The sequence below is a fragment of the Peromyscus leucopus genome, chromosome 19 (genome assembly GCF_004664715.2).
Source record: "Peromyscus leucopus breed LL Stock chromosome 19, UCI_PerLeu_2.1, whole genome shotgun sequence".
Taxonomy (NCBI): Eukaryota; Metazoa; Chordata; class Mammalia; order Rodentia; family Cricetidae; genus Peromyscus; species Peromyscus leucopus.
The window spans coordinates 64,626,078-64,650,678 of record NC_051079.1 but is presented as its reverse complement, the minus strand read 5'-3'; the positions used below and the strand labels follow the sequence as shown (position 1 = coordinate 64,650,678).

Sequence of the window (24,601 nt, the reverse complement as noted above, 5' to 3'; positions counted from 1 at the left end):
GAAAGCTCCCCTGTCTGCCAAAATGAAACAATTTCAAACAATGCCATGAAATGCTGACCCTCTGAGCTGTCCTGGTGACCTGCATTTGCAGCACCTGGTAAACTGGGTCAGGAGGATCACCAGTTCAAGGCCAGCCTGGACTACCTGGTTAAGTTTTGGGTCAGTCTAGACCTTATATTAGAAGACAGCAGAGCCTTGAGATTTGGCTGAGTGGCCTGCCACCGAGCCTGACAACCTGAGTTCAGTCCCCAGGACCTTCATGGTTAGAGAAAAAGCCAACTCCCCTAGATGCCCCTCTGACCCCACCTGTATCCCCTCCCCCCAATAAATACAATTTAATAATGTTTTTAAAAGAGAGAAGACAAAACAGAAAGTCTTGATATCCTCAATGTCTGGCACCTGATGAAAAATTGCTACAGCCATAAAAAACAAACAAACAAACAAACAACAACAACAACAACAACAAAACAAGAAAAACCAGGACAAAAACCAGCCAGTACCAAATTGATCAGAAATATTACCAAAAACAAAATTAGTAGACAAGAACTTTAAAAAATACATAGTCAGTGGAGAAATGGCCCAGGATTAAACACACTTGCTGCTCTTGCAGAGGCCTGGGTACAGTTCCCAGTATGTACATCATGGCTCATTATTGTCAGTAACCACAGTTCCAGAGGACCTGATGCCCTCCTCTGGCTTCCACAGGCACCAGGCACATACATGGTACACAGTCCTACGTGCAGGAAAGACACGCACATAAATAAATACCCTGTCACAATATATTTAAGGATCAGAAGGAAAACATGACCACAAAAAGGAGAAAAGCACAAGTGTAATAAAAATAAAGTAGAAAGCTGGGTGTAGTGAAGCACACCTTTTTTTTTTTTTTGTGGTCTGATTGTTCTTTATTTTATATCTAGAATCCACCTATGAGTGAGTACATACCATAACTGTCTTTCTGGGTTTGGGTTACCTCACTCAGGATGATTTTTTCTAGTTCCATCCATTTGCCTGCAAATTTCATGCTTTCATTGTTTTTCTCTGCTGAGTAGTAGTCCATTGTGTATATGTACCACATTTTTTTCATCCATTCTTCAGTTGATGGGCATCTAGGTTGTTTCCAGGTTCTGGCTATTACAAATAGTGCTGCTATGAACATAGCTGAGCGTGTATCTTTATGGTATGAATCAGCATTCCTTGGGTATATGCCCAAGAGTGGGATGGCTGGGTCTTGAGGTAGTTCGATTCCTAATTTTCTGAGAAACCGCCATACTGATTTCCACAGTGGTTGTACAAGTTTACATTCCCACCAACAGTGGAGGAGTGTTCCCTTTGCTCCACATCCTCTCCAACATTGGTTGTCATTGGTGTTTTTGATCGTAGCCATTCTAACAGGTGTAAGGTGGTATCTCAGAGTCGTTTTGATTTGCATTTCTCTGATGATTAAGGATGTTGAACATTTCTTTAAATGTCTTTCAGCCATTTGTAGTTCTTGTTTTGTGAATTCTCTGTTTAGCTCTTTAGCCCATGTTTTAATTGGACTGTTCAGTACTTTGACGTCTAGTTTCTTGAGTTCTTTATATATTGTGGAGATCAATCCTCTGTCAGATGTGGGGTTGGTGAAGATCTTTTCCCATTCTGTTGGCTGTCTTTTTGTCTTATTGACTGTGTCTTTTGCCCTGCAAAAGCTTCTCAGTTTCGAGAGGTCCCGTTTATTAATTGTTGTGCTCAGGGTCTGTGCTGTTGGTGTTTTATTTAGGAAATGGTCTCCGGTGCCAATGCATTCAAGAGTGCTTCCTATTTTCTTTTCTATTAAGTTTAGTGTAACTGGATTTATGTTAAGGTCTTTGATCCACTTGGACTTGAGTTTTGTGCATGGTGACAGATATGGATCTATTTGTAATCTTTTACATATTGACATCCAGTTATGCCAGCACCATTTGTTGAAGATACTTTCTTTTTTCCATTGTGTAGTTTTGGCTCCTTTGTCAAAAACCAGGTGTTCATATGTGCATGGATTAATGTCAGGGTCTTCAATTCAATTCCATTGGTCCGTATGTCGGTTTTTATACCAGTACCAAGCTGTTTTTATTACTATAGCTCTATAGTAGAGTTTGAGGTCAGGGATGGTGATGCTTCCAAGGGTTGCTTTATCGTATAGGATTCTTTTAGCTATCCTGGGTCTTTTGTTTTTCCATATGAAGTTGAGTATTTTTCTTTCCAAGTCTGTGAAGAATTGGAAGCACACTTCTTTTCATTTGTTTTTTGAAACAGAGTTTCTCTGTGTAGCCCTGACTGTCCGGAACTCACTCTGTAGATCAGGCTAACCTCTACCTTCCCAGTGCTGGGATTAAAGGCATGCACCATTCAGATGGCAGAGGCAAGTGGATCTCTCTGAGTTCAAGGCCAGCCTCATCTACATAGTAAGACCTTGTCTTGAAAACAAGGGAAGGAAGGAAGGAAGGAGTAAAACGGAACTTCAAGAGTTGAAATACACTACTGCACCCGAATGACAAGTTCAATGGATGGTGTAAGAAGTAGATTAGTGAACTGAAGAACTCATACCAGAAATGATCTAAACTGAAGCACACAGAGAAAGGACTCGAGAAAAAAATGAAGGACATGGCCCAGAGAAATGCAGTTCATATCCAACGGTGAACTTGGGGAGGAGAAAAGTATATGAATAAATTATGGCCAAACATATTCCTATAGATCATAAAACCCCCAAAGCCTCCAAGCAGGAGAAACACTCACTGATTTTGACAAAGCAAGCTGCTTTTGTGGGCCGCTGCTTTGAAGCCGAAATGACAAGGAACCGAGACAACTTCCAGCCAACAGGCAACCAGAAACAGGCCCTTAGCCCCGAAACCAATAAGGAGCTGGCTTCTGCTAATAACCATCCAGGCATCCTTGGATGATAGGAAAGTTCTAAATTTCAGGAGAGTATTGATTATGTATGTGTGTGTTTTTAAAACTCATTGATCTGGGACCCCTCCCCATTTTATGTGTATGTGTCTACCTGAGTGGGAGCAGGTGCTCATGGAGGCCAGAAGAGAGTGTCAGATACTGTGGTGTTTGACAGACTCATAGATTTGGATGCTTAGGGAGTGGCATTAGGAGGTGTGGCCTTGTTCGAGTAGATGTGGCCTTGTTGGAGGAAGTGTGTCACTGTGAGTGGGCTTTGAGATTTTAGAAGCTCAAGCCAGGCCTAGTGGCTCACTGTCTCTTCCAGCTGCCTTCAAATCCAGATGCAGAACTCTCAGCCACCTCTCCAGCACCATGTCTGCCTGCGTACTACCATGCTTCCCACCATGACGATAATGGACTAAATCTCTGAAACTTAAGCTACCCCTAATTAAATGCTTTTCTTCATAAAAGTTGCTGTGGTCATGGTGTCTTTTTAGAGCAATAGAAACCTTAACTAAGACAGATAACCTGGAACTGGAGGCGATTGTGAGCAGCCTGACATTGGTGTTGGGAACTGAAGCCAGATCCTCTGCAAGAACAGCAAGTGCTATTAACTGCTCAGCCTGCTCCAGTCCTCTCTGTATTCTTCAATTAGATATATTTTGTTGTGTATAAATGTTAGAATTGATATAACAGATTTTTAAAAAATATTTGTGTGTGTGTGTGTGTATGTGTGTGTGTGTGTGTGTGTGTGTGTGTGAGAGAGAGAGAGAGAGAGAGAGAGAGAGAGAGAGAGAGAGAGAGAGAGAGAGAGAAAGAATACCATGTGTATGCACCAGGCAGTTGTGTGAGGACTCCTGTGAATGCTGGGAACTGAACTCAGGTCCTCTGGAAGAGCAGCAAGTGTTCTTAATCACTGAGCCATCAATTCAGCTTCAATACAGTTTGATTTTTAGAAAGGCATAAACATGCAAACAGGCTCAGTGAACCTTTTGAACCCTGGGGCTTGGTAGACTGAGGTAGAAGGATCTACCTTTGAGAGCTCAAAGCTAGCAGGGCTGCAGACCATAGCTTGTTTATAGAATGAGTTGGCACATGTCTACATGTCTGTAATACTGTCACCTAGGGGACAGAAGCAAGAGGATCATTGCAAGTTTGAGGACAGCCTGGTCTACATAGCCAGTTTCAAGCCACCTAGGATTACATAGTGAGAGACCTTGTCTTAAAAACGAATAGAAAAATCTACAATAAAAAGTCAATGCCATTTTTCCTACAGTTGACCCTTTCCCAGTTTATATCTTACCCTATGTTGTCTGATACTTTTCACATGGAGACACAGTCACACACACACACACACACACACACACACACACACACACACACACACACATTCACCGCAGAAAGGGAACCCATGGCAGACCAAAGTAACAAGTGCACTAATGTCCAACCTGGTGAACGAGTAAGTTTTTATTGGGGTTGCTACACGAGGGTGGGTGAGGCAGAGATGAGCCAGAAGCAGCTGCACGGCTGCAGAGCCCACCCCAGCAGAGCACTCCTGAAGCTGCAAAGCTGCTGTCTGAGCAGCTTGCAGGCAGTCCCCTGCAGAGCACGGAGAGCATGCGGTGCGGCACTGTTGTTATGGTTCTGGCTTACTTGTTTAACACGGTGACTCCGGCTCCATCCATTCTCTACAGATGACAGGTCAGAGGATCGTCCCGGCAGCGGTGCTGCGCAGGGTCCTGCCCCCGCAGCTGTTTCCTGCAGCTGTCACTCTGGAAAGGGACCCTAGTGAATCTTATAAGTTTCAGCTTTTCCCGGATTGGCGAAGTTTGTTGACCTCCTGAGTCTCGTGAGCACAAACCCTCTCCTAGAGAGACTGCTCCAGGATAGAGGAAACAGCTCTAAAATGCTGGAGAGGAAACAGCCTTCAGTAGTGCCTCATCCCTTTGAATGTCATAACATCACATGTGCTTGTATATTTCTTTATGCAGAAGAGAATAGTTTCTTCATTCTGTGTCCCCTTATTTTATTAGCTATCTTGAAAGTCTTTTTCTTTTACATATATTAACTTCACAAGATAGTGGTCTTCATTTTGGCGTTTCCATCCACGAATAGACTGTATTTTAAGTATATTCCCACTCTTATAAACCCTGTCTCCCTCCTGCTAGGTTCCTTGCACTTCCTAAATTGTCTCTTATTTATTTATTGAGTCAGGGTCTTACTGTATAGCCCTAACTAGCCTGGTACTCGCTAGGTAGCCCAGGCTGGACTGAGCTTTCCACAGTCCTCCCACTTCAGCATTCTGAGTGCTGGAATTACAGGCATGTGCAACCTTACTCTGCTTTAAAAAAGAAAAAAAAAAAAATCTAGATTCTTTGGAAAGAGCATGTGACATTTGTCTTTCTGATTCTCTTATTTTTTTAACATGATAATCTCCAATTTTGCCCATTTTCCTTCAAACAATGTAATTTTGTTGTTAAATTTATTCATAAAAATTAACATATAGTAAAATTTGTTCTCCTTGGCGTATAGCTTCGTGAGTTCTGATAAATGCATACAGCCATACGGCAACCCCAACAGACAGATGTTGAATGGATCCGTCATCAAGAGGGTCCTTCAGGTCTTCCTTTATGCCTTCATTACAATACATTGGAATCCACACTACACTTTGTCCATTTCCCCACTGGTGGGCATCTGGACTGACTCCACAACTTGTCTGTGGTGAATAATGTCTCAGTGAACATGGATGAGCAGGCATCTCATTGTACTCTTACTAAGATTCTTTCAAGTCTACACCCAGGACTGGTGTAGCGGATCGTATTATACCTTTGTGTCTTGTTGGGTCTTGTTTGTTCCTGAGACAGGGTCTCACTGTGCTCTTACCACACGTGTCCTGTCTCCCTCCCTGCTGTTCCCCCTAATGCTTGGGAAGTATTCCTGCTTTCTGTTGTCCTTGTAAGACTGTGTCACTTGTCCTCCAAGCTGACTTCAAATTCAACTGTTGCTGAAAATGACCTTGATTGAACTTCTAAGTGTTGGGATAATAGCCGTGTACTTCTGTCCGAGTTACTTTTCTATTGCTGTTGTGATGGCTGTTTTTGGTTGTCAACTTGACTACACCTGAAATTAACTAAAACCCAAATGACTGGGCACACCTGTAAGGTTTTTTTCCTAATTAAATAATTTAATGTGGGAAGAGCCACTTCTAATCTGGATCTTTGTGGTGGGAAGATCCACCTTTAATCTGGGCCACACCTTCTGCTGGCAGCCTACATAAAGGGCGTGGAAGAAGGAAGCTGTCCTTCTGCCTGCTTGCTCTTGATCTCCCTAGCAAGTCCACCCCTTCACTGACATTAGAGCCCATTTCTTTGGGATTCTGGCATACACTGAAAACTAGCTGAGACATCTAGACTCATGAACTGAACAACTACTGGATTCTTGGACCTTCCATTGGTAGACAGCTATTGTTGGACTAGCTGAACCACAGTCTGTAAGCAATTCTTACATCTTAAATCCCCTTTCTCTCTGTATATAGATTCATTCTATATGTTCTGTTTCTCTAGAAAAGTCTAATACAACTGTGAAAAGATACCATGACCAAGGCAACTTATAAAGGAAAACCATTAATTTGGGGGCTTGCTTACAGTTTCAGAGGATGTCTTAGTGTTCTGTTGCTGTGAAGAGACACCATGACCACAGCAACTCTTATAAAAGGAAAGCATTTAACTGGGGCTGGCTTACAGTTCAGAGGTTTAGTTCATTGTCAGCATAGCAGAAAGCATGGCTACACATAGGCAGACATGGTGCTGGAGAGTAGCTGAGAGTTCTACATCCAGATCTACAGGCAGCAGGAACAGAGTCAGACACTGGGCCTGGCTTGAGCATTGGAAACCCCAAAGCCCACCCCCAGTGATGCACTTCCTCCAACAAGGCCACACCTATTTGACAAGGCCACATCTCCTAATCCTGTCAAATGTCACCACTCCCTAATGACAGAGCATTCAGATCTATGATCCTATGGGGGCCATTCCTATTCAAACCGCTATAGAGGGTAATTCTATGAGCAACAGACAGGCAGGCATGGCATGCTGGAGCAGTAGCTGAGAGCTTAACATCCTGATCCATAAGTTGGAGTCAAAGGGAGAGATTGGCATGGATTTTTAAAACCTCAAAGCCCACCCCCAATGACTCCTAATCCTTCCTCAAACAGTTCCACCAACTAGGAACCAAGCATTCAAATATATGAGCCTATGGGGGCCATCCTCATTCAAACCACCACAGCTACCATACCAGGTAAGAAAGATTTGGGGGGGGGGTACAAAATATTAGCAACTATGAAGGGAAAGATTGATAAAGTAGTCTTTATGAAAACTCTGTGTTTGTAAAAGATCCCTTAAGGAGAGGGAGAAAACCACGGGCTGTCTAAGGAGATGCTGGCAATCCAGGAACATCCTGGTCCAGTTTCAGGGATTGAAATTTTCTGGGCCTTGTACAGAATAGGAAAAGTGATCATGTGTGGCACAGACCGGTAATTGGAGCATTCAGGAGGCTGGGGTGGGAAGCTCACGAGTTTGATGCCAGCCTAGGTTAAACAGTGACATTGTGTCTCCAAAACACTCCAAGCAAAGCAAAACTGGGACAGGAAAGTGGGCTGAAGCAGCTTGACATCTTTTATTTCTTTCTAGGACAGAGCCCTTGGTGTCTTACAGGCCTCCTGACTTGCTGGGCCCGAGACTCAGCTTTTGTGACTGACTGGGTCACTATGAAGTCGGCATCACCACTCAATGTCTTAGACTTTTCTTTTTGAGACAGGGTCTCACTACGTAGCTCTGACTACACTCACAGAGATTTGCCAAACTACCTTTTGAAGCTGAGATTAAAGGGGTACACCATGATGCCTGGCCCAGACTTTTTGGGAGCAGTAAATAGCCTTGGAAAAGGTGGCTTCAAGGGCCATGGTCATGTTCTGTGCAGCAGAAAATATGCACACACATATGTATGGGTATATCATAAGGATAAACTCTGAGAAGAGAAAGTGCTATTTCAGAGACTGTGTGTGTGTGTGTGTGTGTGTGTGTGTGTGTGTGTGTACGTGTACCTTGAGCCTATGTTCACAGGCTGGCCTTGAACACCAGAGAATGATCTTTAACTCCTGCTCTTCTTGGCTTGCTGGGCCCTGTCAAGACAAGGGACCTTAGATGAATATTTCTGGAGTTATGTGGAAACCAGCTAAGTGAGAATGAGAGAAGATGGTGCTTGCCAGGGCAAGAGAGTCCACCAACAACGGTCTTACACAGAGACTCAGAGGCACACAGCAGAGAGCAAGAGCTTCCTTATGGACAAGGGGGAGGGGTTGGAGATTTCCTTTTTCATTTTTTTTCCTTGAGACAACAACTATGTAACTTTCTCTGGCCTTCAATTCACTGTGTAGTTCTGAATCTGTATCTTAAGCAATGGGATGACAGCTGTGTGCTACTGTGCCTGGCTTGTTTTCTTTACAGTGAACTATGTTTTCTATGTCTTCCTTGTCTATCATTGTCTTTTTAAAATATAATTTATTTTTATTTTGTGTGCATTGGTGTTTTGCCTGCATACATGTCTGTGTGAGGGTATTGGATCCTGGAGATACAGATAGTTGTGAACCCAGCTCCATCTGGAAGAGCAGTCATTGCTCTTAACTGCTGAGCCATCTTTCCAGCCACCCATCATTGTCTTTATATAATCAAATTTATCAAGGAAATTTGGAACACAAAGGAACAAAAAAATGCAGGAAAATGGGTGAAACAATCACAATGCTTGGCCGAAGAAGCCAGAAAGATAATCCCACATGCTCCTCATATGCAGAATCTAGACTTTTTTTAAAATTCCATCCTGGCTAGTTTTATATCAGCTTGACCCATGCTAGTGTCATCTGAAAGGAGGGAACTTCAATTGAGAAAATGCCTCCTAAAGATCTGGCTGTAAGGCATTTTCTTAATTAGTGATTGATGGGGAGGGCCCAGCCCACTGTGGATGGTGCTTCCCCGGAGCTGGAGGTCCTGGGTTCTATAAGAAAGCAGGCTGAGCAAGCCATGGGGAGCAAGTCAGTAAGCATCAGCCCTCCATGGCCTCTGCATCAGCTCCTGCCTCCAGGTTCCTGCCCCACTTGAGTTCCTGTCCTGACTTCCTTCCGTGATGAACAGTAATGGATGTGTGAGCTGAATAAACCCTTTCCTCCCCAACTTGCTTGGTCCTGGTGTCTCATTGCAGCAATAGACACCCTGACTAAGACTGAAGTAAAAGTAGAAGGGAATTAAGGGGACCAGTGGGAGAGAGAGGGGGACAAGTAAAGTGAATATGATTCAAGTACATTATATACATGAATATAAGTTCATACAGGGCTGGAGAAATGGCTCAGAGGTTAAGAGCTCCTACTGTTCTTCCAGAGGTCCTGAGTTCAATTCCCAGTAACCACATGGTGGTTCACAACCATCTGTGATGAGATCTGGTGCCCTCTTCTGGCCTGCATACATACATGGCAGGGAGAACACTGCATAATAAACAAATAAATCTTAAAAAAAAAAAAAAAAAAGTTCATACAAAAATCCATTATTTAGTACAATTAATTGATGTTAATAAAAAAGGAATTTTAGAAAAATTGTTGAATACAAGTATAGTTACTGTAGATATAAAAAATAAGATAAGTCTGGGTGTGATGGTTCATGCCTTTTATCCTAGCACCCGGGAGACCGAGGCTGGGGGATTTCTGTGAGTTTGAGGACAATGTGGCCTACATAGTGAATTCCAAGAGAGCCAGAGCTACATAATAGAGACACTTTCTCAAAAAAGAAAAAAGAAAAAAAGAAAAAAAATTAACAGGCTTCAAATAAATATGTCAAAAATTGTCAGTGTTTTAAACTTCAAGACTCTAAGACTCTGGGTGTCTGTCATTAGTCTGAGATTTAGCAAAAATCCTATGTATAATGTTTTAGTAATTTCTTGGTTTATATAGTGTAACCAGAGATAGTTATTTATGCAAATCCTGCACTGTCTACAAAGCAGGTTTTTAAGGAGGAGCAGCTATTTGAGGTGGGGTGACAGGCACAGCCCTGGAAACCTGCAGGGGTCGGAGCCCTAGTCGGGATCATGAGAAGGATTCTAGTTTCTGTGGGAATTTCACTCCGAGGAGTGCTTCCCGTTTATCTTTGGTCCAGTCTTCTAACCTCTAACCTACTTGGCCACGGGGTGGGCAATCTGAGCAGTGGCTTGACGTTGACCATTGGCGTGGTGAGAACCCTTCTGGTGTCATGAGCTGTGGGATTCAAGCTGCTCCTGTGGCTGGCACTGCTAGCGGGGGTGTCTCTGTGTGGGAGGACTGGTGGGGTCATGGCCTTGTGGTAGACTGCTGCCCCTCCTGTTCCAGAATTCTGCCTCAAAAAAAATGTGGTTACTTGATATCAAATTCAAATCTTCATGCTCACACAACAAACACATCCCTGACTGGACTAGTCCTCTCTACTTCCCCCTTTAAGATTCAGAGATGGAGGCTGGAAGTGAGAAGTGACTTTGACAACTTCTCAAGGACTCTCAGTGGTGGAGCTGGAGCGAGTTCAAAGCCTTCTGCCGCACCATGTAGCTTCTGGGGCCTGGATAATGACAAAGCGGGGAAGTCCACGAGGCTTTTCTGCTGTATCCTTAGTCCTGGGCAAGCTGTCTTGCTGGTGCTGCTTCTGAGTTGAGATGTTCTTCTCTTAAATACAAGTTATTTGGAAGCAACAATAAAAAAATAAAAATAAAAATAAAAATAAAAAAAAAAAGAATTCTGCCTCTGGGGCTGGAGATCTCTGGCTCAGTGGTTAAGAGCACTGGCTGTTCTTGCAGAGGTCCTGAGTTCAGTTCCCAGCAACCACATGTTGGCCCCCAGCCATCTGTAATGAGATCTGGCGCCCTCTTCTGGCATGCAGGCAGAACACTGTATACATAATAAATAAATCTTTAAAGAAAAATTCAATTTAGGGTTGGGGATTTAGCTTAGTGGTAAGGCCCTGGGTTCGGTCCTCAGCTCCGGAAAAAGAAAAAAAAAAAATTCTGCCTCCCGGAACATGGCAGGGTGGTGTGGCCAATGTCTGTTCCCCACCAGAGCTGTGTTTCTCAGGAGTCTCCCCTCTTAACGCCTTTGTTACGGTGAATTTTCCATAACTGGTTTGTCTCTTCAGGTAGTTCCTGGTTGTGTGTGTCTGTGCCATACAGCTAAGCAGGCAGGCGCTTTCCTACAGAGCCGGCTCAAGGACAGAAATGGGGATTCCTGTCACTTTTGAGATGAAATCTACCTGGTTTGTGAGTACCAGGTTGCAAAGCCATCTTTTTGGGAAGATCGCCACACCTGGTAGCAGCAGAATCCACTGGCACTTTAGAACTCACTGTGGCCAACATGGCCAGCCTCTTCCTCCTCTTCCTGGGGTGAAGTGTTTTTCCATCTGGTTGGAAGGACGTCCACTGGGGCAGGAAGTTGGGCTATGTTGGTCTGTAGCCTGGGTAATGCAGAGTGTGGCTGCCTGTGGCTTCAATGAGACCGTTTCAGCTTGCTCCATCTGTTTTCACAGGTTGCAGCTTCTCTGGCGTTTCCGTAGGTAAATAAAACCACGCCCACATTTTCGCTTATGCTTTAGGAATCACTTTTATTTTAAAGATTTATTTATTTATTATGTATACAGCATGTTTGCCTGCAGGCCAGAAGAGGGCGCCAGATCTCATTACAGATGGTTGTGAGCCACCGCGTGGTTGCTGGGAATTGAACTCAAGACCTCTGGAAGAGCAGTCAGTGCTCTTAACCGCTGAGCCATCTCTCCAGCCCCTTTAGGGAATCACTTTTAAACTTCTTTTCTCCTTGAGTGGAGGCTGAAGTTTTCAGTGTCTTTTTCTTCAGTAGCTGGTCATAGGTAAAGTATGCCTCAAAGAGAGGCTTCCGTGCCAGCTGGGTATATGCGGCTTCTCTTTCTGTGACTTGGGAGTGCTTGAGATCCGTTTTGCCCCGGGGAATCCGGTCTGCCACCATCTCTCCTCTGCTCAAGCAGTTTGGACCTGGCGTGTTTGGGTCAGACTGGGTTTCCTCCAAGCGCTGTGGCACTCCCGCTGGTTGTCTGAGTCCTGCCTGTATCAGACGGCAATGGCGTGGCCTTTTCCAGGAATTGACTGGGAGAGGTGGGGTCGGGATTCTCTAGGGATCGATCGTGGTTTACTGATGTGGGATAGGAACAGGACAGGTAGACCAAGAGGAGGCCTTTTCACTGTCCCTCTCTCCTTTTTGAGACAGGGTCTCATCTAACCCAGGCTGGCCTTGAACTTTGATTTTTCTGGCTTTACCTCCCAAGTGGTGGAATTACAAGTGTATATACCATGCCTGACTCCAGTGTACATCTTTGTTGGACTCACAATCCTGAAATTTAAAAAACAGTGTAAATGACCTTTATTCTAAATCTTGTTCGGATGATTATTTTTATTTTTATTGTTCAGATTATTAGTACAGGCTGGTCTGAAACTATTATTATCATCCTGGCTCCACCTCTCAATGGCTATAATTATGAAGTATGCTACCATGCCCAACTGTCAGTTTTAAAACTATAAAAGCTTAACTTAGGATTATTTGAGTTGCAAAGTTATAATACTAAGGATATTGAAAGCAGTAATAGCAGTCAAGACCTTTTTTTTTTTGGTTTTTTGAGACAGGGTTTCTCTGTGTAGCTTTGCACCTTTCCTGGAACTCGCTTGGTAGCCCAGGCTGGCCTCGAACTCACAGAGATCCGCCTGGCTCTGCCTCCCGAGTGCTGGGATTAAAGGAGTGTGCCACCACTGCCCGGCTTACCTTTTAATCTTATAAACTGCTAATGACAATGGTGTGGTATGGAATCTTTCCTGCTTCCCCAGACTTTATATTTCTTCTCTGAACTCCTAAATCCAGTAACCAATTCATACTTGTATTAGTTACTTTGTTGCTGTGAGGGAGCAGCATGACCACGGCAGCTTATAAAAGAAGTTTGCTGGGCTCCCAGTCACCGAAGGTTCAAGTCCATAATAGGGGAGAGCATGGCAGCAGACGGCCGGCCCGGCAGTCAGAGCAGAAAGCTGAGTGCTCACATCCTGAGCTGCACGAAACGACACAAGGCCTTTTGTCTTAAAGTCTTCCCCTAACAATGTACTTCCTTCAGCAAGGCTGCACTACCTGAACCTCCCCAGACAGCACCACCATCTGCGGACCAAGTGTTCAAATGCCCAAGACTATGGATGGCGTTTCTTATGCAAACTAATGGAATACCCATGATTGTAAACAAGTCTCCCTCCTCATCAATGCCAGGGTTACAGGCCTTCCCTACCACCACATCTACCTCAAGACTTCTTTTCATGTTCAGGCACACAGTTGGTCAATTCTAGCTCTGTATTAAATACAGTAGTCTCCTTCCTGGATTCTGAAACATTCTAGTTCTAGTTCTAGAACTAGAACATCGCTCTAGTGTTCTGTTGAGTTCTAGTGTTCCGTTGGGGGTGTGCAGCCTGTGAAATTTAGGCAGTTTCTCAGTAAAATCAGGGAGTAATCAGAAAACAAACAAAAACAGATTAGTACCTATGGGCACATCTACTCAAGCTTTTAGGCGAATATTAGATTCGGGGACTGTAGACTAGAACTATAATCGAAAGCATTTGAAACAAGAGATATGTCCTTCTTAACTGTTTGTTTTGAAGATGGAAAGCTCAGTGCGAAATTTAGATCTTATTACAGAAACTGAAACGAGCTCATGAAAATTAATCTCCACTGCACCCGTAAAAGGAAATTGAAAGCACTAATGTGGCGTGTAGTGTACATACAGTAGCATTTCCTAAATATCTTCGGGGTCTAAATCTGGGAATGATATTCAATGCTTCCTTTTCCTCAGGCTGCAGTATCGTAGGATTCAATTTTGAAGCTGATAATGGAGGCATTTTGTGGCACAATAGCCCACAAAGGGAAGGAAGGAAGAAGTAAACAGCCAGATCATTGAAACAGGCAAACAAGATCAGATGTTCACTTCTGAGCTGCTTTGTGTTGGTAGACAGAAATTAATTGAGCATCTAATTGTGTCCATTTCTGGGGCACACTCTCACTTACACTTTCAATTGACCATTTGTTGGCGGCTCATTCTTGGTTTTTGATTCAGAAGATGATTTTCTATGCTAATTTGAAGGGCATGAGCAGAAGGATATTGTAGGCCTGGCAGACTTTATACCATTAATTTAAAATTTTGTGAGTCAGGCATGGTGGCTCAGGCTCATAGGCAGAGGCAGGAGGAGCAGGAGTTCAAGGTCAGCCTGAGATAGAGAAAAAGTTCTAGGTTAGCCTGCACTACAGAGGGAGAGCCTGTCTCAAAATTACCAGTAAAAGAAAACAAATGGGGGTCATATGGTCACGATGAAGTGTTGACATATGTGAAATAGTCGAAGAGTAAAAGACATTCCATTTAAAACCAACAAGCAATTCTGTATGGCCATTGTGCTGGTTAGTTTGGCACTCCCCAGAACCACTGGGAAGAACCTCAGTTGAGGAACTGTTTGATCAGATGGACCTGTGGCCATGTCTCTTAGAGATTGTCTTCATTGCCTTCATTGTATGTGAGGACCCGGCCACTGAGGGTGGCACTATTCCCTAGGCAGGAGACTCTGAACTACATATGAAGGAAGAGAGCTAGCTGGGCAGTCAAGCAAGCAGCCTGCTTACATCCTTTTCTTTCCATCCTTTACTATGGATGGTGACCAGCTGCTTCAGGATCCTGCTGCTATGACTTCCCTGTTGTGATGAGCTGTCCTGGAATTGTAAGCCAAGTACTTCTTCCACTGTACAAACAGTGAGTTTCTATCTACCTTGTTTTTAAAATAAAAATTACTTTATTTCAAGGCTGGTGACTCCCAACTGTAAGCTCACAGTCTATGTAATGAATACAGAAGCTTTCTCCCCCTTCCCAGTACTGGAGACTAAGGCCTCTTGTATCTTACCATCTCCAGCCCTTTGGAAGCCATTTTTAAAATGGCTCCATTCTCAAGTAGGATTCTATCTGACTAAACTATAGGGTATTCTGTGATTTTTACCTTCTGTGTCTTTTACCACAGACAACAGGTCTGTGGAGACTGTGCATGTAGTGACTGAGAAACAAACAAAAGGAAATACTTTTGGAGAGAGGTGGAATGGCCACTGTTTCCCAAGAATGCAGCAGAAACTGCACGTGTCCCTCCGATAGGCTATTCCCCCTTTCTTCTTTTGAGACTGCGAAGCAGGCCCCCACCTCCTAGGCTGGTAGGCCTGTGCCATCGTGCCAGGCTTTCTGAGAAAGTGCACTGTGTTCAGATCAGTTTAGGATCTGCACTTCCCTCCATCTCGAGAGTCAGGGGGTTTGTTGTTGCTGGAGTCAGAGCCCTCACCTTCTTGTTCATCCTGATCAAGTATTTTCCTAGGTTGGTGGTTCAGTGCTTAAAGATTCTCCACAGATTTGAAAATAGTCAGCTGCTGCGATTCTGACACATTGTGAAGTCCACTCTTCCTCCTGTTCCTCTAGAGCCCCCACCCCCCACCCCCAGCATACAGTGTTTATACTTCTCTGCAGTCTGAAGAATCCCTTCTAGCCCCCATTGTGGAGCCAGCTTAGTGTCCTAAGCTCCTTTAGCCTGCCTTGGTCGTAGACTGTTTGTATTCCTCCATCAATTATGACAGTCAGGTATAGTAGTCTGGGTTGGCATCTCTGATTTTCAGAATTTAAAATGTATCGTTCCTTGCCCTTCCAGCTTTTAAAGTTTCTGTATGAAATCTACTGTTGTTCTGATAGGCCTGCCTTTATACATGATTGGGTGTTTCTCTCTTACATATTGTGGTACACTTTCTGTTCTGGATATATAGAGTTTTAACTGAAATATAATGTGGGGAGTTTCTTTTCTGGTTCCATCTAGTTAGTGTTCTATATATGCCTGTTGTATTGGAGGGGCCTTTTCTAAGACTTACAAAATTCTCTGCTGTGAATTTTGAAAATATTTTCTATGCCTTTGACATGAAGTTGTCCATCTTCTGTGCTCATAATTTTAGATTTTATCTTTTTGCAGTGTCCCAAAGATCTTGCCTGCTCTGTTCATGTGTTTAAAAAAGTTGTCAATGGTCAGGTGTGGTAGTGCACTCCTTTAATCACACACAGCACCTGGGAGGCAGAGGCAGGCAGATCTCTGTGAGACAAGCCTCTGAGCCTGTCTGTGAGGAATTGTCTAGATTAGGGTAACCAAGGTGGGAAGACCCACCGCACATGTGGGAGTCCTAGACTGAGTCAAAGACAGACCGTGAGCTAAGCATTCATTTCTCACTGCTTCCTGGCTACGGTCACAGGGCCATCCGCTGCTTCCAACTTCCGCTGCCATACCTTCCCTACTGTGATGCAGTCCCTGGAACTGTAAACAATAAACCTCTCTTCCCTTAAGTTGTATTTTGTCATAGCAACAAGACAAGTACCTGACCTGAGGAAGGAAAGTTTCCAAGGGCAATCACAGTATAGCTCCAACCTAAAGCGGAGTGAAGATGGAGGTGTTACAGGAAGTCACTGTCTCAACCAGTTTTTTCCTGATTCCTGGTGTTGTATCCAAAGAACTGCACAAGAGCACCCATGCAGCAAAGCAACAAGAAGTTTTATGTAACGAGAAAGAAAGCAGGATACACTGCAATGGACCAGCAGCCTACTTGAGCTAGAGTGCCCAAGACCATCAGCTACTATTTGATAAGTCCTTTCATGGGCTCCAGGAGTAGGAGTCAGTTGCTAAGGGATATGGTGTGGGTGGTTCTCTGTTTTGATTGATAGGCTTGAGCTCTATAAGCCTTTCCCTACTGCGCATGTCCTTTCCAATGATGCCTCTAATTTTAATGCTATATATAGCAAACTGGGCATAGGCATAAGATAGTAAGTAAAGGGGATTTTTCCAATAAGTTCACTAAGGGGACACAATTTGCTTTAATGTATACGGATCCAAAACCAGTCAAGGTTAGATGGGCCCATTGTCTATAGATCCCGATAACTCCAGTATGTATTTGGTAATAGAAGGGGAGTTATCAAGGAGTTGCCAAAGGAGAGTGACCTATTGCATTGTTGGGAGCAGCTTGATGCAAGTGAGGGTCCGAGATTGCTTGGGGCATGGTTAGGTAAGGAGTGTGCGTATAACCCAAGTTCTAGGCTTTAAGCTGTCCCAATGCTTGACTGCCTCAGATGTTCTTGGAGGGAAGCCATGGGGGGAGAGGAGGCATGTAATAGACATACTCTCTGATGTGTTCCATAGTGAGGAAAGTGATAGGACATTTTGGGGGATTTGATATAAGTATATTAGTTACTTTTCTATTGTTGTGATAAGACATCATGACTAAGGCAACTTATAGATGAATTCATTTGGGGCTTACAGTTTCAGAGGGTTAGAGGCTATGACAGCAGAGCTGAGGTAGCAGGCAGCAGGTGCAAGAGCAGCAGCCGAGAGCTCACATCTCAAAGCCCACTATGGTAGTAGAATATAATTGGCCCCCATAAGCTCATAGGGTGTGGCTTTGTTGAAGTAGATGTGGCTTTGTTGGAGTAGGTGTGGCTTTGTTGGAGTAGGTGTGGCTTTGTTGGAGGAAGTGTGTCACTGTGGAGGTGGGCTTTGAGGTCTCATATATTCTCAAACCATTCCCTGTGTCTCAGTTTACTTCCTGTTGCCTGCACAAGATGTAGAACTCTCAGCTACCTCTCCAGCACCATGTCTGCTTACACACTGCCATGTCCCACCATGATGATAATGGACTAAACCTCTGAACTGTAATTAAATAACAGTTCATTTAATACACTCAGTTAAATGTTTTACTTTATAAGAGTTGGCGTGGTCATGGTGTCTCTTCACAGCAATAAAAACCCTAACTAAGAAACCCATCCCTCAGAGACACACCTTCTCCAACAAGGCCACACCCCCTAATCATTCCCAAACAGTTTCTCCAACAGGGGACCAAGTATTTAAACATATGAGCCTGGGGGCCATTCTCATTCAAACCACCACAATAAGCAATAGTATATTGAAAAGTAATCTAATAACAATAACTATTAATTATAAGAAAAAAATACAACTGTCATAGAACAATAACCATAATAACTTGTGGCTCAGCTGTGGACAATAGTTACATGATCCTAATAGTACAGTCACTGGATATTCATGTAACTGTGAGGGGAGGGGGAGAGGAGGGTGTGAGATGCTTAAATCTCATCCAGCTTAACAGGGTAGTCATATTTCGTGAAACTGATGTGTTATTCAGAGGCATGGAACAGAATATTAGATTAGCTAAAACAGTTGATTCCCCCCTTCCATAGAAAGTGAGTTTGGGGGTTAATGTAGTAGGATTTGGTATAAGACTATTTGGTAAAAGATTATTCTAAAAATATTATGATAGTGTATTATTTTCAGTTTTTAAAAAGGTATGGGCTGGAGAGATGGTTCAGTGTTAAGACCACTGGCTGCTCTTGCAGAGGTGAAGGATCTGAAATCCAGCACCCACATGATAGCTCACAGGTCTGCAACTCCAGTCTCAGGAGATCTCACACCCTCTTCTGGCCTCCACAGGCACTGCATGCACATGTTGGCATAGACATACATGAAAGCAAAAGACTCATACACATAAAAATAAATAATGATTTTTAAAAGTTACACTTATTGTGTGTGTATGTACATGTGTGCATGCATGCGCGTGTGAGTGTGTGTTGTGAAGACCAGGGGAGTCAGTTCTTCCACCAAAGGGATCAAGGGACTAACTTGGTTTGTCAGGTTTGGTAGTAAGTACCTTTACCTATTGGGCCATCTCACCAGTTCCATTTGCAGTTTAGGAGGAGGGAAAGTTTGACACATGCTACATCGTATTGAAGACCTTGTATTAAGTCAAGTTTACCAAACACGAAAGGACAAAGACTGTGTGTTTCTACTAGTGTGAGAGACCCAGGATAGGCAAGGCCATAGAAACAAAGTAAAATGGTAGTTATAGGGGCTGGGGAGAACAGGAGCAGGGAGTGGTCCTCAATGAGTACAGTCTCAGGCGAGGGAGACAAAGGCATTCTGAAGATGAAAGGTGGGGATTGAAGGTATTCAGTGCCTCTTGCCTAAACACTTATACATATTTTACTACAATAGAAAGTAACTCAAAGAAAAAAAAGCAGATGGGCATGGTGGCTCGTGTCTGTAATTCTAGCACTTGAGAATTGGAGGCAGGAAGATCAGAGTTCAAGGTCATTCTGAAGTACATAGCAAGTTTGAGGTCATCCTGGGCTATATGCTCAAAAAAGAAAAAGGAAAAAAAAAAAAAAAAACACTACTGTTGTGGAGGTTTGAAAGAAAATGACCCCTAAAAGGAGTGGCACTATTAGGAGGTGTGGCCTTGTTGGAGGAAGTGTGTCACTGTGGGGGTGGGCTTTGAGGTCTCTTTTGCTCGAGATTCCCTCGGTGTGACATTTAGTCATGTTCCAAGGGAAGTGACATTTAGTCAAGTTTCTGTTGCCTCTGAGTCAAGAGGTAGGATCCTCAGCTCCAGCACCATGTCTGCCTGCACACTGCCATGCTCCCCACCATGATGATAGTGGACTGAACCTCTGAAAATGTAAGCCAGTTCCCTCAATTAAATGTTTTCATTTGTAAGAGTTGCTGTAGTCATGTTGTCTCTTCATAGCAATACAAACCCTAACTAAGACAACTTTTTTTGAGTAGTTAATTAATGCTTTATTTTATAACATTAGTTTTTAGAAAGCTATGGAGGTCATGTGTATCATGAGTGTTTGTATATAAATTTCAGTTTTTGAGACAGGAATTTCCTAGCCTCAAACTCTCCATGTAGTTGAGGATGACCTTGAACTTATGACCCTCCTGTATCCATCTTTCAATTACAGGGATTACAAGCATGTACCATCTCATCCAGTTTTGGGTTTAAGGCAGTGCTGGGGTTTGGGTCCAGGTCTCTATGCATGCTAAGCAAGGACCCTGATAACGGAGTTACATCACCAGCCCATGCCCATAGACTTTATGACATAATTTGGACTACAGAGTCCATTTACCACCACCACCCACACTTCTTACCTTTGGTCTCTTTAGATAAGGAGTTATTTTCAATTGGGATAAGTGTTATTAGATATAGATATTTAGAGAATACATCAGGAGCATTTGAGATCCCAGAGTACTAAATGTGCACATTAGCATTGCAAATAAAGGCAAATTCATCCAGCTTGGATGATAACCTTGTTATGCTGGAATTTCCCTTCACTGGCCCTGCTTATCTCAGTGGCCAGTCTGGGTTCTTGATGTATGGTCATGACTTGGGGTAACCCATAACTGAGTTGATCCAGGAACTGGGTTGGATTCTGAGTGAATTAAAGATACATTATCATGTGAATGTGTGTTGTCAAGCTGTTTCTAGATCACAAGTTTTAAAATCTTTCTTACTGTTTTGTTTGTGTGGGTGTTTTGCCTGCTTGTATGTCTGTGCACTGTGTGCATGCAGTACCCCTGGAGGCCAGAAGAGGGTGTTGGATCTCTTGGGAGTAGAGTTTGTGAGCCCCCCAGGTAGGTTCTTTAACCTGATCTGAACAGCAGGAGTATGTATATTTATTTCCTTCTGGTTTTAGGCAATAAAAGGCTAGCGAGCTTGGCAGGAAGTTCAGCTAGTCTCGCGCGGTCCTAATTCAAATCAGTGTCTCTTAAACTTACTGATGAGGAGCTGGACTGAGGAAGAACCAGGCGGTAGAAAACAACTTTCTGCAGCCACTGAGACCATGGAGGCTGGCCAGCCTTTAAGACAGGCTGTGGGTTCTGACAGATGGCCTTTGTGTCCGAGCCTTTCTTTGTATAGAGCGCTGCTGTGTCCTGCTGTCCCAACTAAACTTTCCTCTTTGTTTACAGTACGAGATGAGAACAGAAGCACGGCGGAAAAATCTCCTCATTTTGATTTTGCATTATTTAACACAAGAAGGGTATGTTATCTCACGTGTCTATGGTGATGCCTCTCCTCTCCGACCCTTCAAAAGCAGAGACTACACTGTACTTTTAGAACAGGTTTATATTTACAGAAAAATGAGCAGAAAGTATAGTGAGTCCCTATATATTCCTTCTCCTCACCTGTTTCCTATCTTACTATTACTATTAATAATATTATTATTTGCATTGTTGGCAATGGATCCCGGGAAAGCACTCTACAATTGAGCTCCAACCCAGTCCCTTATTATTAACATCTCAAATTAATGTAGTTAATTTGTTATAACTGGTGAGCGGTGCTAATACAATGACATTCTCCAAGTCCATAGTTTACCTCATGGCATTTTACACAGCAACAAAAAAGTAGCCAAATACAGCAGCTTCACCCATATTTGGCTAAAACTGAGGAAAGGCAATCCAAAGACAGTTGCTTAATTGACTTATTTATTTAACTGTAAGCATTTTCAAAATTGCTTTGGACAATGGTAACATCAATAGATGTCACTAGAAGCGGGTAACTTCCAGAGAGAACTGTTGTGAATGACAGTATTTGGGTATATTTAACATGTGGTTCAATTACATGTCTGTAATCTCAGGGCTTCAGAGGCTGGCACAGGAGGATCGTGAGTTCTAAGACAGCTTGAGCTATGTAGTAAAACCTTGTCCCTAAAACAACCAACCTGAAAACAAAAATAAAAACAAAACTACCAGCAACCAAAAAGGACCCCCGCCCCTGCCATGTAGCAGCATTAAAAAACCCAAACCCAGAAAACAAAATCCAAAACAAACCAAAAAATCCTATGTAAGCTTCCTTACTGTAGAAAAAACCTCTCTTCCACACCCATTTTTCTATAATGTGCTGCTTACCGTCTGCTTGCTCTCTGTGCTGAGTCTCCGGGTCTGCGGCCCGTCTGCCTTCACCCTTTAACCCGGACTTACTCTTTTCTCTTATGTAAACCCACAGCTATGTCGATGCAGCTAATGCTCTGGAGGAGGAGTCTAAACTGGGATTACGGCGCTTTGAAGTTTGTGACAATGTTGACCTGGAAACAATTTTGATGGAATATGAGAGCTATTATTTTGTAAAGTTCCAGAAGTACCCCAAAATGGTTAAGAAGGCGCCAGACCCAGGTACATAGCTGTGTGCTAGAAATGACGCTTTATGCTCTTGTTAAGAATGGTGTTTCTGTTGGCCTGCCTCTGTAACCCCAATATCAGGAAGGTGGGGGTTTGAAGATCAAAAGTTTGAAGACCAGCTTATCCTATCCTCCCCCCAAAACATATGTTCCCAGGAACATGACTAGTTGTTTCCTTTATGTTCCTGGAAATGTAGACCAGAAAGACCTGGAGCCTATCTTGGACCCAGAACTGGCTATTCAAACAGGATTGCCTGGATTTTGACATCCCCTAGTCAGTCCTGTTGGCATTTGTTTGAGGACCGTGTTTTAGGGTAATGAAAGCAAAGCCCGGGTGTATTGCCGGTGCTCTTTAGAAGAAAGACCAGCATTAACTTCTGGAGTGATGGAAAGGGCTCTTGGAAGACGATAAATGACAGAAGACCTCTTGTTAGGAAGACCTATTATCTATCTTGAAAATAACATGGAAATGAGTATTGGTGAAGCTAATAGCTCATGTATAGATAATGAAATGCTTTTGAAAGCCATCAATCCAGATGGTGATCAATAGAATGCAAAGACCCAGGATAGGTCAGCAGTCAAGGAGGCTCTAAAGGCGAGGGCCTAGGTTTGCAGTAACATTGACTTAGAAGTCTGTAAGTAGGGGAAGTAATTACAAACCAAGGCAGATCATTGTCCTGTTTACAAGGCACTTGTCAAGCCACAGATGTTAACATTTCATGTAGGGACCAGGAAACCGAGAGAAACATCCATTAAAAATAGCCAGGGCCAAATCTAGACTTGAAAGAGGTCTGCGATTTTTATATTCTTTTTTTATTTCCTCTGAGCTCTTTTCCACTGAAGGGCTCAGAGCTCAGCTTATTTGGCTGGTTGTTTAATCTGGGCACTGGCTCCTACACAGAGAGACAAGCCCTGTTCTCAAGGAACTGATTTCTAGATGGGCTGTTCTCACCTAGCTTGACATTCATTTCCCCTGTGATACTAAACACGGTGCCTTAACTCTCCAGGTCTGTAGGTAGAATTGGACTCAGTAAATAAATTCCTGTCAGACCCATGCAGTCCTAGAGTGCTGTGTGATCCAGAAAAACAGTGGCAAATTCATGAAACTTCTGTGGACTGTCAAGCCTAAAGTCAGCCTGGTGTGGGTATCGCTCCCACATTTGGGGTCTCTGATACATTTCCTAACTGAGATGTCTTTCTCTGCATGGCTCAAAATTTCTGAGAAGCTGTGAGTTCCTTCTGTTCTCTGGTCCCTTCTCTTCTCCTTAGCATAGCTGTCTGTGGTCCAGAAGGCTGAATCACACGATGTAAGAATGTATAAGAACACTGTGGAAGAAAAATGTACCTGGGAGTTTGTTTGCTCTCTCTTAAGACTAAATTCTACCCCTTATGTTTGTTTTTCCACTGTAGAAAACAATTTACCACCAAAAAATGGAGGGAAGAACAAAAGGTAAAGTGGTTCATCTTGATAGACTTTTTTTGAGACAGAGTCTCTCTACATAGCCCTGGCTGTCCTGGAACTCCCTCTGTAGACCAGGCTGGCCTTGAACTTACCGAGATCCACTTACTTCTGCCTCCTGAATGCTAGGATTAAAGGCGTGCACTAGCATGCCAGTCCTGATCAACTTAACTCTTCAGAGTCTGTGGGATCTCTTTCCTAAAGACTCTCCTGTGCACCTCCATGACTGTCTGCCAGCCATACAGACTGAGGCCATGTGACCTTGGAGTCCCCTCCTGTCACCACTGCCTGGACTTAAGCCAGTGTCTTTGGAGCCTCCCAGGTCACTAAAAATTATGCTCAGTGATATCCAGTCTTTCTCAGCCATGTGGCCTGGAAAGTCTGCATCTCCAAGGTTAAAAAATTGACGCTCAGTTCCCACCACTGCTTTTTATAAGGACGGAACAAGCTTTTTGGCATATGCCCCCGGGTTGGCTGGCTTGGGGCAGCAGAGACTGTAGGTTTTTGCTAGTGTAAAAACGCCAAAAGCTCAGGGGTAGGTGAAGGTACAAGTCTGGAAGGAACTTCACTGCACACTCAATTTAAGCAATGAAAAAAAAATATTTTCTAAATCTTAGAATGTGCCAGAAAAAGGAAACTTAGATTGAGATAATAAGTAGTTAGGTCTTGAGAGGTGTGTATTCTGTATGCCCCATCAAGTGCCTCAGTTTTGTGAATTTAGTTCCCTGTATCCAGCCAGAGAAGAAAGAACACAGGGACCTCAACAGGGCTGCTTGGCATCGTCTCTAACAATGGCTGGATGGCCCATGTATTCTTCAGAATAGTGGTTACGACTGTCTTCTGCCTGAGGCCACCACTGCTTTGCGCTGTCCTTTAGGGACAGTGTCATTGTCTTGACGGAGGTGCTACTGATTTATTAACAATTTCCATAAAGCTAGTCAGCCTCTGATGATAAATGATAATGACTTGTGAGTAGCAACTTTGGAATGTACTTGGGTTCTGATTGTTTTTCAGTACATTCATGCCTGCTGTGTGCTCAGGGTACTTCGCCTGGTAGGTGCTTGGTGAGCGAATGTTGGACAGCCACATGTAAAAGGAAATG

General features: G+C 43.5%; 1 protein-coding gene across 1 annotated transcript in view; it reads left to right on the top strand.

Moving 5' to 3' along the window:
* Katnal2 (katanin catalytic subunit A1 like 2) overlaps positions 1-24,601 on the top strand; it is a 71,125-nt gene that overhangs the window by 7,047 nt on the left and 39,477 nt on the right. Inside the window, exons 2-4 of the mRNA XM_028871957.2 lie at positions 20,833-20,903; positions 21,869-22,035; positions 23,451-23,490. Coding sequence (XP_028727790.1) covers positions 20,833-20,903; positions 21,869-22,035; positions 23,451-23,490 — 278 coding nt within the window. The remainder of the gene's footprint in view (positions 1-20,832; positions 20,904-21,868; positions 22,036-23,450; positions 23,491-24,601) is intronic.